This window comes from Castor canadensis, chromosome 11, assembly GCF_047511655.1.
Source record: "Castor canadensis chromosome 11, mCasCan1.hap1v2, whole genome shotgun sequence".
NCBI lineage: Eukaryota > Metazoa > Chordata > Mammalia > Rodentia > Castoridae > Castor > Castor canadensis.
In genome coordinates, this window is record NC_133396.1 from 86,417,055 (window position 1) to 86,435,813 (window position 18,759).

The following is an 18,759-nucleotide window of genomic DNA, read 5'->3' on the forward strand; positions in this document are numbered from 1 at the left end:
CACCCATGTTTATTGCAGTGCTATTCACAATAGCTAAGTTATGGAAACAGCCAAGATGCCCCACTACTGATGAATGGATTAAGAAAACTGGTACTTGTACACAATGGAGTTTTACTCAGCTGTGGAGAAGAATGAAATCTTATCATTCTCAAGTAAATGGATGGAACTGGAGAACATCATTCTGAGCAAGGATAGCCAAGCTCAGAAGACCAAAAATCATATGTTCTCCCTCATATGCAGACTTTACATCTAGAGCAACTATAGCAATGTTGTTGGACTTGGGTCACACGCTAAGGGGAGAGCACATATGGGAGGAATGGGGACAGGTAGGAAACCCAACACATGAAAGTGTTATATGTCCCCACTGCAGAGGAGCTAATACCGTAACCTTAAAATGACAGAGGTTAATATAGGAAGGTGACTGGAAAGTAGTGAAAAGATCAGGTATAGATGAATCAATTTGGGTTGTAATATGCTTGTGCATGGCACCCATGCTAGGTATCTCTCTATATAGATACCTAGTTTATCTAAACTAGCAAAAATGCTATGTCTTTCTTATTATTGCTTATGTCTACTCTTTAACAAAATTGGAGAAAGGGCAAAACAGGTTCTGCTTGTAAGCAAGGGGGTGGGGAGGAGAGGATGGGGATGGGGTGCAGGGGGGAGAAATGACCCAAACAATGTATGTACATATGAATAAATGAATTTAAAAAAGAAAGAAAACAAACAACAAGTGCTAAGAGGATAGGGAGAAAACTGACTCTGTACACTATAGGTGGGAATGTAAATTAGCCAAACCACTATGGAAATCAGTATGGAGAGTCTACCCTAAATGTAGAATTACCATATGATTCTGCTATACCACACCTGGGTATATACCAGAAGGAATCAAAGTTGGAATACAATAGAGATAACTGGATGCCCTGTTTATTGAGCCAATAGTCATAATAGCAAAGTTACGGAATAAGAATAGGTGGCCATCAAAAGACTAATGGATAAAGAAAATGTGGTATAAACATATACACAATAAAGTATTATTCAGCCATAAAAATAATGAAATCATGTCAGTAGCAAAACAAAATGGGTGAAACTAAAGATCATCATGTTAACTGAAATAACATAGACTCAGACAGACAAATATTGCATGTTTTCTTTCAGAATCTAGATTTAAAAAGAACATGACATGAAAGTAGGAGGTAGACTATTTGGGAAAAGAAAGGGACCATCATGAAAAGGAAGAGAGACTTAAGAGGGTAATGGGGATGAATACAATCAAAGTACATTGTGTACATGCAAGAAAATGTCATAATGAAGCCCATTATTTTGTAAGTATATATGCTAAGAAAAAGAAATGGCCATAGAATATTAGAATATATTGAACAGAATATAACTGAAAAAGGATTTTTATTCAGAAAACTGAATAAAATTAGACACTTAAGCAAAAGACTTGACTATGCCCTTTGAAAAGAAAGAATAAAAAGTATACACCAATGACCAACATACACATAAGCGGATCCAAGTCTCATCAATCATGAAATGTAAGTTGAAACCACAGAGGACAATTTTTACATACCAATAGAAAGGCTAAAACTCAAACTTAAAATACCAGTGTTGGTGAATATGTGGAGCAACTTAAGCATGTATAAACCTCTGGCAGGAGTTAAAATTAGCATAACCACTGTGGAAAATTATTTGGAATTATCTAACAAAGCTGACCTACCAAGAGCTATCTGATCTAAATATACCCACAAGTGTATATGTATGCTCACCAAAAGAAATGTACATAAATATCTATAGCATAATAATTTTTAATAAGAAAGGCAGGAAATAATCCCCATATTCAATATGTTAGTTTTAATAATTAAAAATATCAACATTAGAATGGTTAGGTATATTTTATATTCATACATTTAGAATGCTGTGTTGTAATGAAAATGAATACTGAGACTAAGGAAAGAAGTAGGAATGAATCCCACAAATATAATGTTTAAGGAGAACGAATCAGACACAAAGAGAACATACTGGAAACTTTTTCAAACAAAGCTAAAATGTAGGCAAAACTAATCTATGGAGATAGAAGTTGAAGTAGTAGGTACCCAGTATAAAAACAGACCGGGGGCATGAGAGCCTTGTGGAGTGAGGCCAATGGTCTAGTTCTTCATCTGTGTGCTGGTCAGAGGAGATGTTCACTTACCAAACATTCATTAAGCTATGCATTCTGATGTTGGCACTCTCCTGTGTGTGTGTGTGTGTGTGTGTGTGTGTGTGTTATTTTGATAAAGTGATTACCCATATAGAAGTCCAAAATTCAAAGAGAAGTAAAAATAGATTCAAGTTATAAAAACTTTGAGATAACAAAAGGAAATCTCGTGACAAGCCATTCCACTTTACACATACATATGCACACATCCTCACACTCATACATGTGCCACTATCTCTTTTACCAAAAAAAAAAAAAAAAAGACATTTGGGCTGCTTACTTCAAGCCAAACCTCTTCATCCTTTTCCAAGCTATCTTCTGGCTGCTCCTTGCCATTATCATGGAATCTTTTTCCACTTGCAACACAGGGAAACCAGCCAGCCAGAAGATGGTTCTTCAGTAAATCTGGATGGTAGGAAGTACAAATCTGAAATGCAATTTCAACCAAAAATTAAGGATGGAGTGTGAGAGATAAATGAAACTCTCCAGGGCAAAAACCAAAGTTTTACTCTTTGAATACTTAATGATCACATTTTTGGCAGAAAAACCTTTCTCAGTGTAGAATTTCTTAATGTTCTCTGTTAGCCTCAAGACATAACTTGCCAGAGCTGAAAGATACATCATCGGCCCAGAGATCTTGCCTAGAGAATAGTCCTGGCATATTTCAGGTGACTGTTCCAAAGATTAGCCATGCATCTTTACAGGATGATGGTTAGGTCCTCACCATGTAGCCCCAAAAGAGAGGCTACTGAGTCAGGGAGCCATTTGGCACTTGACTGGATAAAAGAGCCAGAGAAGCAAAACTCCAGGAAACTTCTCCTACTTCACTTAGGAAAGACAGACAGACTAGACTAAAAGCCACTTCAGAGAGCTGTCACTAACTCAGAATCTCCCAGTTTTCCTGTCACTAGACACCAGAACTCTATGGAGAAAGATGCCAGAATTAGGCTAAGAGAGAGTGGCAGAAAAGACTACTTTTCTACATATCCACTTCCCTTTATTCTTCTTATTAACAAACTCCAACTTCATTCAAGTTGCATAAATGCTTATCTCCTCAGGGTTCCTTACAAGTAAAGGTGAGGAAATGGCTTAGAACTGACCAAAAAGACATGGTAGAAGTCTACATTGTTTAACTTTCAGAAAAACTACCATTGTCCCAATGAAAACAGAAAAACTCAGCTGGCATGTACCAATTTCCCTTTGGCCTGCTACCTTCTTCCTACTTGAAATGCCAATTTCATGCCTACTGGAGCAGCAGTAATGTTAGAAGCAGGAAGAAGAAAACTGCAAGCCAAGGGTGGAAGAGTGAGAATTCTGAAGACACCTGGGCCTTTGATGAGCCCCTTGAATGGGAATAGCAGACTTGGGAATCTCCTCAATCTCCTCAGAGATGTATCCTTAGTTCTAAAATGCAATTATTTTACCCTGGCCTGAAAAACATGGTGGGCTAACACTCACTTCCATGAAGAACTGCATTGCCCATTTTATGAATGGAAGATACTATTTGGCAATGAAATCATCTGGAATGGGGCCAGGAATCCTTATTCTTCTTTAAGTATTCAACTCTAACTCATAAATATCATTAGCATAGCATTTTATCATCCTCAGAGAATCTCCCATCTATTCAGTTGGATGTTCAGGGGAAATCAAATACCTAAGAATCAAAATCCTAACTCCAGGAGTTCTTCCATAATAATAATTAATTTACACAAATTACCCTGTTATATTTAATATATATTAAAATCTCATTTGATCACTGTAATAAATCATTTAATTAAATGCAAAATGTTAACAATCATTTACATACAAGAAAATTGGCACCCCAGGAGGATAACTTACTCAAGATCATGTAATAATAGTAACACTAGTGAATCCAGTAGTGTAGCCCAAGCCTTCTGACATCTCACTACCTCTTTTTTAATTTTACAATAAATTCTCCAAAACATAGAGGTCAAGAGTAATTTCTGATATATGTACTTGTAAGTCAAATTTTGAGATGCTTGTGTATACCTTGGAGTAAGTTATCACATGGTCAAAAGTTCCTAGATAAAAACTAGTGAGGAGATCTCTGAGGAGTGTGAGGGTGGGGTTTCACTACTAACCCACAAGTTTTTCAGTTAACATTATTTTCTTCTGAGATCAGTGAGGACAAAATTGGATGTCAAAGTCTGGAGTAAAATGGAAGCTCCCATTTAGCTTGTAGGGGAGTTACTTCAGTTTTACTCAGCCATAACTTTAGTCATCTAGATTAACTTACCATGGAATGAGGTTCTCCTATTACCAAGGAAACAGGGCACTTCTTCTTGTCCTCATGAGAGGAGTAAGCCTGGGCAGCCCACTGATCCAAGTATCCTTCAGGAGCGTGGAGGCCACAGTCTATGATGCTAGCTTCCTTTTCAAAAGGTTCACAGATCCCATCTCCCTCATACCTGTAGCAAAGGCTTGGCTCCCCTGCCAAGAAACATGAATTACACTGAAATAATGTTTTCGTATTTTATGGGAAAATAAACATGGGAGTGTTCATTGTATTTCTTTTTCAGCCCATTAGAGAGACTACTGTGATTGCCAGCCAGTCAAATGCAAACCCCAAACATACCCCACTCATGATCCTGAAAAGGAATGTTCTTTTTTTTACTGGGGAAGAGATAGAATCTACCTACATAATAAAGTTATAGAAAGGGCTGGGATTGGAAGAAAAGGGATAGGAGGAAAAAAAGCAACTAAAGCTGAGAGTGTGAAGAAATATTAAGTAAAGCTGAGTGAGACACTTGGAGATATGAACGATATAGTAAAAAGCAGAGGATACAAATAATTGGCATGATGTATTATGTATTTGAACCTCCTTCATAATATTTGAAATACTAAAGTATTTCAAAACTTTAGTTTGTTCACTGAAGTGTTCTTTTCAGTCACTTTTTGCCACTGAATTATTTCTTTGTCCACATAATTTCTCTGAAACAGGAAAACTGTTGGGGTTGTCAAGCAAGCTCAGATGCACTAGGCAAGTTCCATACTTGCTCATAGGATAACGCCTACTAACGAACAGTGACGACTCTTCATTGACATGTAGACTTGCTTTCTTCAATGTAGAAAATGTATATAATGTCTTTCTATTTATAACCCAGTGTCTGCTGCTTCTTGTTTCTTGTCTGTATTTTTTATCCATGGAATTGAAATTGTGTTTTGTTCAAATCCATCAGAAAATAACAGACTTTTAAAATACATTTTAAGTGGTTCATTCAAACTTTCATTATTTTTCAAATAATGAAATAGAACTATATGCTTAGCATAAAATGAACTTATCACTCATTGAAAAAGATGTCTAATGGTAAGAACACACTGTTTCAACTTTATCCAGTGAATAGTTTAAATATAGTTTTAAGTATGGTATTTAAGCATAGTTATAATGATTTAGATATAGTCTTACTGGAGTTAGAGGTGGAGAAAATATGAATCAAACTTCATTGGATCAAATGTGAAAGAAACAAAGTGAAGTCTGCTCTTAAGTTAAATGAGACTTGAGCTGCACTGGGGGTGGCACAGTGTTTAGAGAATGTATGTTTATTTTCAATATGAGACCACTATGTGGCTACCAAAAAGAAATGCTGCAAACAGAGGTGGAATTAACAAATACTTGTGCAGAAGAGGGAGGTAATCGGTTCTGTGTATTCTGCACAGCCAGACCACATCTGTAGTATTGGATTCCTTTCTGGGCATTGACCACACAAAGCATGCCAGGTTGGGGTGAATAGGAAAGGGTCTGGAAACCTAATCACATGAGGGGATGTTTGGATTGGAAAGGAGAATAATGAGGAGGCATTTCAAATATCTGAATGGTACTCAAATAAAATAGGAAAAAATGTATTCTCTGTAGCTTCATAGCAAGAAAAGTGTACTTGATTGAACATGGGGAAAGCTGAGTTCCAGGGTTTGCTCTGCAGAGGCCTTGTTGAATACCCTTAGATGAGTCACTAAAATGTTCAGAGCCTCAGTTTACAATATTCAGAGCCTCAGGATTTGAAAGAAAGAAAAGAAAAGATGGGCTCTATGTCCTGGTTAGAAGGGATCAGATCTCCAGCAGGCCCTTGGTACATGACAGATACTGAAAGCATGATAAATGATGGTCATTTATTTGTCAACTAGATAGATAGATGGATGAATGAGTTGATACTAAAATTCTATGATTCCTCTCTAGCTCTAGAGAACTGGGGATTTGTGTTTTCTGTGCCATTCTTGACACCATAATAAATTCAACATAATTATCATCTTCTACTTTATCTTAAGATTTAGATACTAAAGAATTTTTAAATGAACTGCTGTTTAAAATGACATTGATGTGTGGCGACACTCCACAAAATCATTACAATGTATGCATATGGGAATGGAAAACAATCTATAGCAAATAAACCTGATGCTGATGGCTCTCAGAATTGGAAGAAGTGCTGAGTCCCTGAGTGGCAAGGGTTTAAGGTCAACATCAACTAGTTATAATTTATTACCAGGGATTCTCCAGGACTAAAAAATATTATGTCCTGCTATCCTTTGTGATCTTATCTGTAAACACAGACACCAGGAGATGGCTTGCTTTCCCTCTGGCTTAGTGTATTTTCTTAGGCTAATTTGTATGTAGAATCAATATGATTGTGCTTATCTGCCATTTTGTTGTCACACATGAGGACCCAAGAGAAATCCTTGGTAACAGCAAGATAGAAACTAGTACAACCTAATGGTTTAATGTTTAATATGAGATTGTAGAACTATACTACTTAGTTTAAATCCTGACTTTACCATTTCTAGCCAAATAAGCAAACACATATTACTAAGCCCTTCATGTCTCCTTCTAATTTCCTCATAGTTATGTTAAATATTAAATGAGTCATATTAACTATATGAACTAGTTAGTGACTGACATATATCAAGTGTTATTATTATAGTTATTATCAAGCTTATATTTTACAGAATATTAAGAACTCATGAAAATAATATACTGATACACACCTCGAAATAAGGCATAACCTTAAGCAGGAACTCCTAAACTCACCTACACAGTGAAAACCTTCCTCTACTTGACAGGCTCTTGAGCATCCATCTCCATTCAACAGGTCTCCATCGTCACACTCTTCTCCCAGGCTCCTAGAAGTACATATGCATGCACATATAAAATGGTTTTCCATGTTTAACTATCATAATATTTAATTCTTAAAATTTCTTATTATATATTAAAAAGTATACGCTGGTCAAAAGTAGGAGTTCAAAGGATACTTTTACAGAAAAAAAATCAAACATACAGACATTTAGACTGGAGATGTAGCTCAGTGGTAGAGAGTGCTTACCTAGAATGCACAAGGCCATAGGTTCAATCCCCAGCCCCAAAGCAAACAAATAAAAAAAATAGAGATACTGAAAGTAGATTAAATTTAGGTAATAATCGTTGATTGGGATTTTTAGTGTGTTGGGAACTCCTAGAATTCCAGGGGCTTGTGACTCAGAAACACCTAGGGTATTGCCATGAGAATGCTGGTAATATTTCTGGTACAAGGTCTTAAGCTTCGAAAAGACCAACTAGTCCTATGATTAATGGAGTTTCAGAAAGCTGACTTGTATCCTGCAACTTTGCTGAAGTTGCTTATTAATTCTAATGGTTTACAAAATCAGTAGTATTGCCATATGCTAACAAGAGTAAGTTATCTGAAATAGAAATCAAGAAGACAATACCATTTATGACAGAAATAAAAGAATAAGAATACCTAGTAATAAATTTAGCTGAAGAAGTGAAAGTTCTCTACAATGACAATCATAAAAAAATTAATGAAGCAAATTAAAGAGGACACACCCACATAAGAAAAATGGAAAGACATCTGTGTTCACAGATTGGATGATTCAATGTTGTTAAGCTGTTCATACTACCCAAAGTCATCTATAGATCCAAGTAGAATCCTTATCAAAATATCAGTGACATTATACATAAAATTAGAAAAAAAGTTATAAAAAATCCAAATAATCAAAGCAAACTTGAGCAAAAAGAGCAAAGCAGGAGGTATTATACTTCTTGGCTTCAAAAAATACTAGAAATATATAACAATGAAAACAATGTGTTCTTGGCATGAAAATAGTCACAATGGACAAGAATATGGAGCCCAGAAATAAACCCATGCACGTGTAGCCAACTGATTTTTGACTTAATAAACACTGACAACACATAAAGAAAAGTACAAGCTGTCCAATAAATGATGCTGAGAAATTTCATTTCCACACATTCTAGACCCTTATCTGTCACCAGTTACAAAAATCAATGCAAAGTGGATTAAACACTCAAACATAGGGCCAGAAACTATGAAACTACTAGAAGAAAACACAAGAAATACATTGGGACATTGGAATGAACAAGGAGTTTTTGGACAAGAACCCAAAACCACAGAAACAAAAGTAAATAGATAAATGAGATTATGTCAAACTAAAACACTTCTTCACAGCAAAAGGAACAATTAGCAGAGTGAAGAGACACTCAACAGACTGGGAAAAATATTTGGAAACCATATATCTAACAAGAAGTTAATAGCCAGAATATATAAGGAATCCCAAAAACTTAATAGCAAAAAAAAAAAATAACCTGATTCTATAAATGGGTAACAGACCTACATAGACAATTCTTAAAAGAAGATACACAAGTAGTCAACAAGCATATGAAAAAATATTTGCATCACTAATAATCAGGGAAGTGCCAATCAAAACCACAATGAAATATCACCTCACTCTAATAAGAAATGGATATGTTTAACCTGACTTGAACATTACACCATGTATACATGTGTCAAAATATTGCTTAGAACCTCATTAAAATGCATATTTTATGTTTTTATGTATCAATTAAAAAGCTGCTGGGTATGTTGGTGCTTATAGTTGTAATCCAACTATTCTAGTGGCAGAGGCAGGAGGATTACCAACTTAGGCAAAGTTAGTGAGACCTCATCTCAAAAACAAAATAAAATAAAAAACCAAAAATGACTGAGAGTATGGGTCATATACCTAGCAAGTTCCTGGGTTCAATCTCCAGAAACACACACACACACACACACACACAAATAATAATAATAATAATAATAATAATAATAATAATAATAATAATAATAATAAAAACCCCAAAAGGCAAGATCTCAAGTCCTGGCAAGGATAACATGTATAGAATAGGGAACTCTTGCTTCCACACTGTTGATAAGAATGTAAATTAGCACAGCCATTATAGGAAACAGTATGGAAGTTCCCTTAAAAATTAAAAATAGAACTAACATATGATCTACTAATCCCACTACTATATATACATATAAACATATTTATACATACATATATATATATATATATATAAAATCTCCAAAGGAAATGAAATCAATATGCTGAAGAGACATCTGCACCACCATATTCCTTGAAGCACTATTCAGAATGGCCAAGAAGTGGAAACAAAGTAAGTGTCCATCAACTGATGAATGGATAAAGAAAATACAATACTTGTGCACAATGGAATGTTATTCAGCCATAAAGAAGAATGAAATATTATTACTTGAAAAAATGTTGGAACTGGACACCATTATGTTGAATTGAAACCGGCCAGGCACACAAGACAAGTACCATGATGTCACTCATGTGGAATCTGCAAAAGTTGATCTCATGTAAGTTGAAAGTAGGAATGGTGGTTACCAGAAGATGAGGAAGGTAGGGAAAAGGAAGGGACATGGAAAGGGTGCTCAATATATACTGGCCTACAATTAGATAGGGGTAGGAAGTTCTGGTACGCTATCACCCTGTTGAATGACTGTGGACAACAAATGAGTAATGGTATATTCAAAAAGCTAGAAGAAAGGATTTTGAATGTTTTCACTACTAAGAAATGGATATGTTTAACCTGATTTGAACATTACGCCAGGTATACATGTGTCAAAATATTGCTTAGAACCTCATCAAAATGCATATTTTATGTTTTTATGTATCAGTTAAAACATAAATTTAGTTTAAAAATCATTTGACTATTAAAATGAGTTGATTTGTTGTTTTTATCTGATACTTCTTTGTGTTTTCAACTCATTGTTTTTATCAGTATCGATGCAGCTATAAAATCTAGAATTTTGCACAACTCTGCCCCTGTTTGTGTACTACTAAGTGGCTCAAGCAGCCCAGGGATGTGATGACCGCATCACATCACATCTCACCCAGATATGAGATGTGATGACCGCATCACATCACATCTCATCCAGATATGATCACATCTCGGTTCAGAGTGTGACCAGGGTTCAGGCACCTTGTCTTACTCTGTACTACTACCTGGTGGCAGCTACTATATATTGCAGGGGAGAAACTGCTAGGAAGCAGAAAAATGTCATTTTGAAATCAAATTCTAACAAAAATCCATGACTACATATGGGTGGAAGTGCATAAATCAGTTTGTATAAGTGAGGGAAACGTGAAGAGCATTATGGGTACAAAACAAACTAGGGTTGACACTCCTAGATAGATTTGGGCATTGCAATGTAGAGGACTACCCTTTTTCTCCTTGACTTTTCTCCATGTCCATAATGGACACATATTTTAACTCAGTAGAAGAATAACTTTGGGACACTAAAGGGTTTCAGACCTAGGACATCTCTAATACCTCTAACCATTATTTGACTTACTGCTTATGAGAACAGATTAAAGGTTAAATAATTAGACATGAAATTGCTTTAAATAAGTTAGAAACCACTGTGGATGCAGCAATACAGTCGTCACATTTTAAATGATAAGTTGGATGCAGAGAGACTGCATGGGAGCGTAATCAAAAAGTGTGATACCCAGAAAGTCCCCAAACACTTAACATCTCAGGTTCCTCATCTACGGAGGTAGGATTAACTCATGTCTCTCTACATGAGGTCTAGTACATCATCTTAGAGGACAGAAATTTCATATTTTTAATTTATACTATAAATTAATGTAAGCATCTTGTGGATCATTTTGTGCTATGCGGGCCAATAGAAATACAATGAGAATCACATGCGTAATTTTGAATTCTGAATTTTCTACTAGTCATTTAAAGAGTAAAAAGAAATAGGTAGTTAAAATTATTTCTAATGATACATCTCACCCAATCCAACACATCCAAAATACTATCATTTCAATATATAGTCAGTATGAAATCATTGAGCTGTATTACATTCTTTCATTTCATTTCACTCTAAACTTTTAAAGGCTAGTGTGTAATTTCACTTACAACATATCTCAATTCAAATAGTTGATCTATATTTAGACTTCATAAAGTTTGTAGCCAAAGAAGATTTATCTGCCAAGTTTTCTCAAACTTATGCTGTTTGTTTTGTTTTTGTTTTTTTGGTTTTTGGCCGTATGGAATTTGAATCTAGGACCTTACCCTTGCTGGGTAGGTTCTCTGCCACTTCAGTCACTTTGCCAGCTCTGTTTTGTGTTGGGTATTTTTGAGATAAGGTCTTGCGAAATAAAGGAAATGCAAATTAAAACCACACTAAGATTCTACCTCACCCCTGTTAGAATAGCCATCATTAGCAACACCACCAACAACAGGTGTTGGCGAGGATGCAGGGAAAAAGGAAACTTTTTACACTGTTGGTGGGAATGTAAACTAGTACAACCACTCTGGAAAAAAAAATTGGAGGCTATTTAAAAAGCTAAACATTGACCTACCATTTGATCCAGCAATACAACTCTTGGGGATATACCCAAAAGACTGTGACACAGGTTACTCCAGAGGCATCTGCACTGGAGTGTTTATTGTGGCACTATTCATAATAGCCAAGTTATGGAAACAGCCAAGATGCCCCACCACCGACGAATGGATTAAGAAAATGTGGTATCTATACACAATGGAATTTTATGCAGCCATGAAGAAGAACAAAATGTTATCATTCGCTGGTAAATGGATGGAATTGGAGACCATCATTCTGAGTGAGGTTAGCCTGGCCCAAAACACCAAAAATCGTATGTTCTCCCTCATATGTGGACATTAGATCAAGGGCAAACACAACAATGGGATTGGACTTTGAGCACATGATAAAAGCGAGAGCACACAAGGGAGGGATGAGGATAGGTAAGACACCTAAAAAATTAGCTAGCATTTGTTGCCCTTAATGCAGAGAAACTAAAGCAGATACCTTAAAAGCAACTGAGGCCAATAGGAAAAGGGGACCAGGAACTAGAGAAAAGGTTAGATCAAAAAGAATTAACCTAGGAGGTAACGCACATTCACAGGAAATTAATGTGAGTCAACTTCCTGTATAGCTATCCTTATCTCAACCAACAAAACCCCTTGCTCCTTCCTATTATGGCTTACACTCTCTCTACAACAAAATTAGAAATGAGGGCAAAATAGTTTCCGCTGGGTATTGAGGGAGTGGGGGGAAGAGGGAGGGGCAGAGTGGGTGGTAAGGGAGGGGGTGGGGGCAGGGGGGAGAAATGACCCAAGCCTTGTATGCACATATGAATAATAAAATAATAATTAAAAAAATAAAGTAACACCCTGCATGGCTCAAAAAAAAAAAGGTCTCGCAAAGCATTTGTCCAGCTGGTGTTGAACCATGATCCTCCTGATCTCTGCCTCCTGAGTAGCTAGAATTACAGGAGTGAGCCACTGGCACCCAGCTAGTTATTCTTAAAGGTTTTCCAACAACTAAACTGAGTGTCCGTTTTTAAACTAAATTACTTAAAATTAAATAAAATTAAACATTTCTTAGTTGTATTTGCCACATTTCAAAGCCTCAAGAGCCACAGGTGTCAGGTGGTTTCTATTTTGAACTACACACACTGAGATGATCAACTTCTGAATGAACACTGCTCAAAACTTCAAGGCGCTCAACTGTGTTTGTCTTGATAATCCTATTGACAAGTGAAATCCAAATGAGTTAAATGATTTGCATGGCTCTCTTTTGTTTTATGTGCAATGGGGTGCCCCAGCTGAGGTAGAGCTGGAATTCAGAGATATCTTTCCATTGGTTGACAGTGCTACTTACTGTACACAGAGAGGGAGAATGCATAAATTTAAACAGTAAATTTTGATAAAGAATCTTGGGAGACCCAGTAGCCAAGAAGTGTTGCCTAGGTGACACTGCTTCAAGGCACAGGAGAGCTGTGAATGCCAACTTATGGAGAGGGTGCTGAACCTCTTTCTGTCCCCACAGTCCTAGAAAATGTGGCATCGTGGGGCCTCAGGGTGGCCACTATCAGAGAATGACCTCAACAGGCACTATATCATAAGGTAGTGTTTTGTTCAAGGAAGGCAATGCCAGTGTTGCTGCAGTAACCCAGCCCTAAAATATTTTAACTTGTAGGCTGCAGGTTTAAAATGAAACAACTAGAATGGAAAAAACAACACCACAGCAATGGACTAGTTCTGTGCACATGTGAAGCATGCAAGGAGAAATTCACTTTGAATTGGATGGGGGAGATAGTAGACTAAGGCTGAGTTAGACAGGAAGGAAAGCAAATGAGAAAGCTTTGCATATTTAGGTGATTTCAGTTGCTTCTGTATATGAAAGTGGTCTGGGAACATTTATTGTTTATACATCTTTGCAAAGGAGTAGACATATTATAACCTAAGGATCTTAGGAGATAAACAATGGTCAGTGATTGCTCAATGATGGAATGGAATCCCAAGAAAGGATATGGAATTGATTCCTAATATGGCTTTAAGATACAATATATTTTCACCTGGTCCAGGAAATTAAAACATATCATCTTAATGGGATGTGGAATTTACGATAAATCCAGCCTCTCACTCCCAGAAGCTTTATATAAGTAACATATTAGCCCAGATGAGCTTTAAGATGCAGTGATCAATGACCCTGATTTTCCCAGGCCTGGGGATAGTTCAGTGCTAAAACTGAGACAGTCCTAGGCAAACCAAAATGAATTAATTCCCTAGGATGACATTATAGGACCACAGGGAAAGGAGCATATATGTTAAGAAACCAAAGGAGTAAATTCCATCTTCACCTTGATATTTACTGAAGAACTGGAAATTCCATTTAATTAATTCTTTCTGGGGTCAAATGAGCAAATGACTTTCCTCAAATCATGCAGTTATTTAATAAAATCACACAGCTGGAGTTAGTAAAATCATGCAACTACTTAGTAAAATCACACAACTGGTTAATAGTATAGGGTAAGCCATTAGTCCACAAGATATCCTCTTTCAGCATTATTTGACAAGTCACCTTCTTCTTCATAGTATCCCTCTCTGAGTCACTGCTCTGCAGTGATTTTGGAGGTTCCAAAGAATCAGTCCCAATATCTCAGTACTCTAGGATGACCTCTATAAATAAAAATGGGTTCCTCCATAACTTCATAGACCTCTCAAGATCACCACAAGGTTCCAGATTTTATAAATTGAACATGAGAATTTAGGGTTATCCTCTACATTTTCAAACAAGTCAAACTCAAACTGGAGGCCAAGCCTCCTGGTCAGAGTAGGTCAGAGTAAGCTAGCTCACACATTCCCAACACACATAATACTCACCCTGACACCTTCCCATCTCCACAGTAAGGACCTCCATGGATATGGCTCAGTGGAGGTGAAGCTTCTCCCAGTTCTCCTCCAGCCTCAGCTTGCACTTGATACTGATACATCTGCCCAGATGTGACCTCCCTGTGGAAACCAAAGGGATTGTGAGACATGATATCTGGAAAGTGAGTCACGACCTGGGTCATTTGTAGATGGTTCACAGGAGTTTTAGGAAACTATTATGAGGAAAGTAAAGTTCTGTATGCTGCATTGTCTGCAACAAAGAGCCATACAATGTCGAATTCATGTTTATCTGAGTATTCCCCATATGCTTTACATAGGGGATGTGTGATAAGTATTTTCCGAATGAATACTAAATGTAAAAATCCTAGATGACCTAGGAGGATGGTATGTTGAGTGTTTTAACCAAGTTATAAACAAAACAAATGTTAAAAAAAAAGCAGATTTCTGTATCTTTAAAGTAATCAAAGAAAGTAGAGGTAAAGCTTCAAAGTAGAGCTCAGCCAACCTTCCTTGGGTTTGTGGATCATGGTTTTATAATCCTTCAAGAGAATTCTTGTCTTGAAGAGACTAAATCCTTAGGAATAAGAGTAACTATCTCAGAGAAGGAGGTAAGTCAAGGTGGGCATTTTACTTTACATTCTGTATCTATAGAAGACTGCCAAGTGGGCAGTTGAGGCAGTTGGTGTGAGAGATGAAGGAGTTCATCAGACTCTCTAGAGTCTTGGCATAGTGATCAGGTGGAGAATGTGAGAGACAGGAAATTTCTTGGAAGAAGGAAGTGGGGGCATGCTCTTTCCAAGGAAAAATTCTGCCTTTATCTTAATTTTATCCATTTATTCTCCTGATTGAAAAACTACCACCAAAATCAAGTCAGGATGCAGACTGTTTAGAAGAACAAAATCTCAAAGGATTATTGAGACTGTCTTGAGTGGCCATTAAAAGTTTCCTGCCAAGACTGCCTTTGCTTTAACAGACTTTTCAACTCAACCACAAAGCCTCTATTCCCTCACCTGCTCCAGTAACCAGCAAACTGAAAATGTCTTAGGGTTTCCAAACTATCTTTAAAAACCTCTGCACTAGCTGTTAAGTAGGAAAGACACCAAAATATTAAAGACTTTTAAATGTCCAACTTAGTTTTACTTTCTGAGGAAACAACCCTGTCACGACAGTGCCAGATATTTCTAAAGCAAACCAAATTTTATATCCTAGTCCATGCTGATGATTTCCCCTTTATAAGGTGGTTTCTCTAGGACTTCTTATCCAGCCATGCGTAAGTCTTACACAGCTCTTTGGCTGGAAAAGAGATTGAATGGAAATGTCAGTATGTGTTTACTTTTTTAGAGAAAGCAACACATAGCTGAGACCTTCAAAGATCTGAGTTTGTAAAAGGCAGAGTGCTACTAAGGAAAGAGAATAGAAATGAGGTTCAGTTGGAAAATTGGATCTTAATCCTGAGTCTGCCAAATGGCAAATTAAAATAAAGCCTCATTTTTCTATCTATAAAATGGGAGTTATTGCCTTAAAATTTTTTGTGTGTGGGGGGGTTGGATATCATTAACAAATATCATATTAACTACCTTACTAAAGAAGCTCAAAAATGTTATTTAAAAAAAACAGTCCTCTGATCTATCTTTCCATCTGTATAACCTCTCTGACCATCTCACTGTCTTCTCATTCTAAAGAAAAGAGCTAATATGAATATACTGGAGCTCAAGGTGGACATTTTACTCTGCTTTTCTTTATACCTGTGATAGATTGTCAAATGACCATCCCACTCAGAATGTGCTCCTCTGTGATATGACTGCTGCCTCTCCCATCAAAATGGTCAGTTTATTTTGCCATCACTTGAATCTGGAATCATCTATGTGACTTGTTCAAGCAAGTACTAGAATATCAAGAATAATGTCGTGTAGAGATGGAAGAAGTGCAGGCAGTATGGAGCATGCCATCCCTGCTGCTGCCGGGAATCCTTCCACCACCATAAGAAGCAGCTCAGGGCAAGACTTGAGATACCATTAGAAATGAGGCCCTATTTTTCCCAGCCATGCCAGCTGTCTCAGCTGAGCCCTCCAATATGCACAGAAGGTCACCCAGGGCCATCTGGCTCTGGGCAAGCTGTCTAGAGAACACCCAGCCCACCTATAGAATCCTGAGAAATACATTTGTTGTTTCGACCCAGTACATTTTGTGTGATTTCTAATGCAGCAAAAACTAACTCATGTAGTATCTCTGACAAAACTTTGTTTTACCTTCATTCTGCCCTCAGGGCATTCTTGAGGAAAATTATGAGGTAAAATGAAGTGGTCTTTGGACATACCAGCTTCCTAATGCAGACACGGAATGCTTTATGAGTAGTGACTTTATCTTAGGTATGTGTGCCCAGCACTGAGCACACAGTGGACCTCACTAAATATAGAAAGAAAGCATAGAAATAAGAGAAAAGAAAATTGGAAGCGAAGGAAATAGAAGGAGGGATGTACAAGAAAAGAAGGAAGAATGAAACACATCATGGATGGGTTGTAAAACTGAGTGCGATGTCACATCTGGAGGGCCTATGGCCTTTTTTACTTAGCTATGGAATAACTGACCACAACTTTTGACTGTTATGGAGCCATGGCAGATTATTAGAGAGTAAGGAATCAGAAATTAAAATTTCACCAGACAAAGAATCTAATTCTAATCAACTTATTTGTGGCAATTTAACTCAGTCCAACAGAAAGACCTCACATGCTAACCTCTTTTTTTCAACAATCATAATGATGACATCAGCAATGACGACATCTGCATGTCCTTTTATGAGAATATTTTTTTTCATCTCAGATATGCTAGTTTAAAACAAAGTCCTCCCTGATATTCTAAATATTTCTCCAACAAAGGGTATATTAGAACATTAAAAAGCATAAATAGAGGGAACTAAATTGATCCCCAAGTCCTAGGAAGTCCTATGGCTTGGCAGGATCTTCTGCCCAACTCACATGTCTGTGAACTTCCTGTGAGGGTGTGTCACCACCACTGGCAAGCCACTGGCAAAGGGTGGCTCCCGGACAACCTGGTACCTCACGGCCCTGCAGCCAGAGCACAAGGGACTATGGGGTTGAGAAGTCAGGAGGGCGGCGTCAATCTCCATCCGTTCATCAAAGGTGTAGACTTTCACTCCTGAGACCTTCCCATCCACGTGCAGTTTGATAGTGAGTGGTGTGTCACAGAAAGTGTTTAAGGGGCCCAAGTGCACAGACTCCTGATGTTCTAGCAAGATCTCTGTGTCAAAGAGTGCCTGGGAGGAGTCCATGGAGAGGTAAGTGACCCAGAGGGTGAGGGTGTCAGCTTGGACCGGGTGTTGAAAGAGCAACTCCAGGCTACAGCCTTCTGTGGGACAGGGCACAGTCATATTCATGTGATACAGGTGGAGCTCGGGACTCCAGGCCTGCAAGCTGGGCTCACAAGGCTGATCCACATCAGGAGGCCCTGTGGAAAATAAACAGAAAGACACATAAGGAATCACCATTAAAAATATGAATGTGAGTATCTCATAAAGCTACCAGGAGGAATGCAGAAGGACAGAGTTTGGGATTCCTATAAACCTTGGTCAATTTAGTGGCTTATATCCTAAATACAACCAATGAGACTGGTACAAAGAAGTGAAGCCATGTTGTTAAAGAATCTTTGAGCAACTATATATACTTAGTTTATTAATAATTTATGATAAATTAATTCTTCTGAAGCCCAATGTCAATTTCAGTTTGTCACTATACTCTTCCTGGTGCTCCTCACAAAACTTCTTTCATTCTCTAAGCTCCCACTTTGCACCTCAGCACCTTGACTGTTAGTCTCAGCTTAAAACCATACATTGCATTTTTCCTTTTAGTTCAGGTGTATATGAGCAGGCTGGTAACCACACTGGGAAAATTTCAGGCAGGAAATAAAAACATATAAAATGGCGTAGGAGACTCAATAGCCAAGTCAAAACACAATTGTGAAAGATCAGACATCACAAGTGTATTAAGGCCAGCTTGTAGAGACAATCCATACAAAGTGGTTTTCT

At 37.4% G+C, this 18,759-nt stretch overlaps 1 protein-coding gene across 1 annotated transcript in view; it reads right to left on the reverse strand.

Moving 5' to 3' along the window:
* The window catches only part of Pappa2 (pappalysin 2), a 260,775-nt gene that overhangs the window by 128,467 nt on the left and 113,549 nt on the right, over positions 1-18,759 (reverse strand). Inside the window, exons 8-12 of the mRNA XM_074047398.1 lie at positions 17,693-18,182; positions 14,709-14,837; positions 7,242-7,333; positions 4,458-4,651; positions 2,481-2,627 (exon numbers count right to left, since the gene is read on the reverse strand). Of these exons, the coding sequence (XP_073903499.1) occupies positions 2,481-2,627; positions 4,458-4,651; positions 7,242-7,333; positions 14,709-14,837; positions 17,693-18,182 (1,052 nt within the window). The remainder of the gene's footprint in view (positions 1-2,480; positions 2,628-4,457; positions 4,652-7,241; positions 7,334-14,708; positions 14,838-17,692; positions 18,183-18,759) is intronic.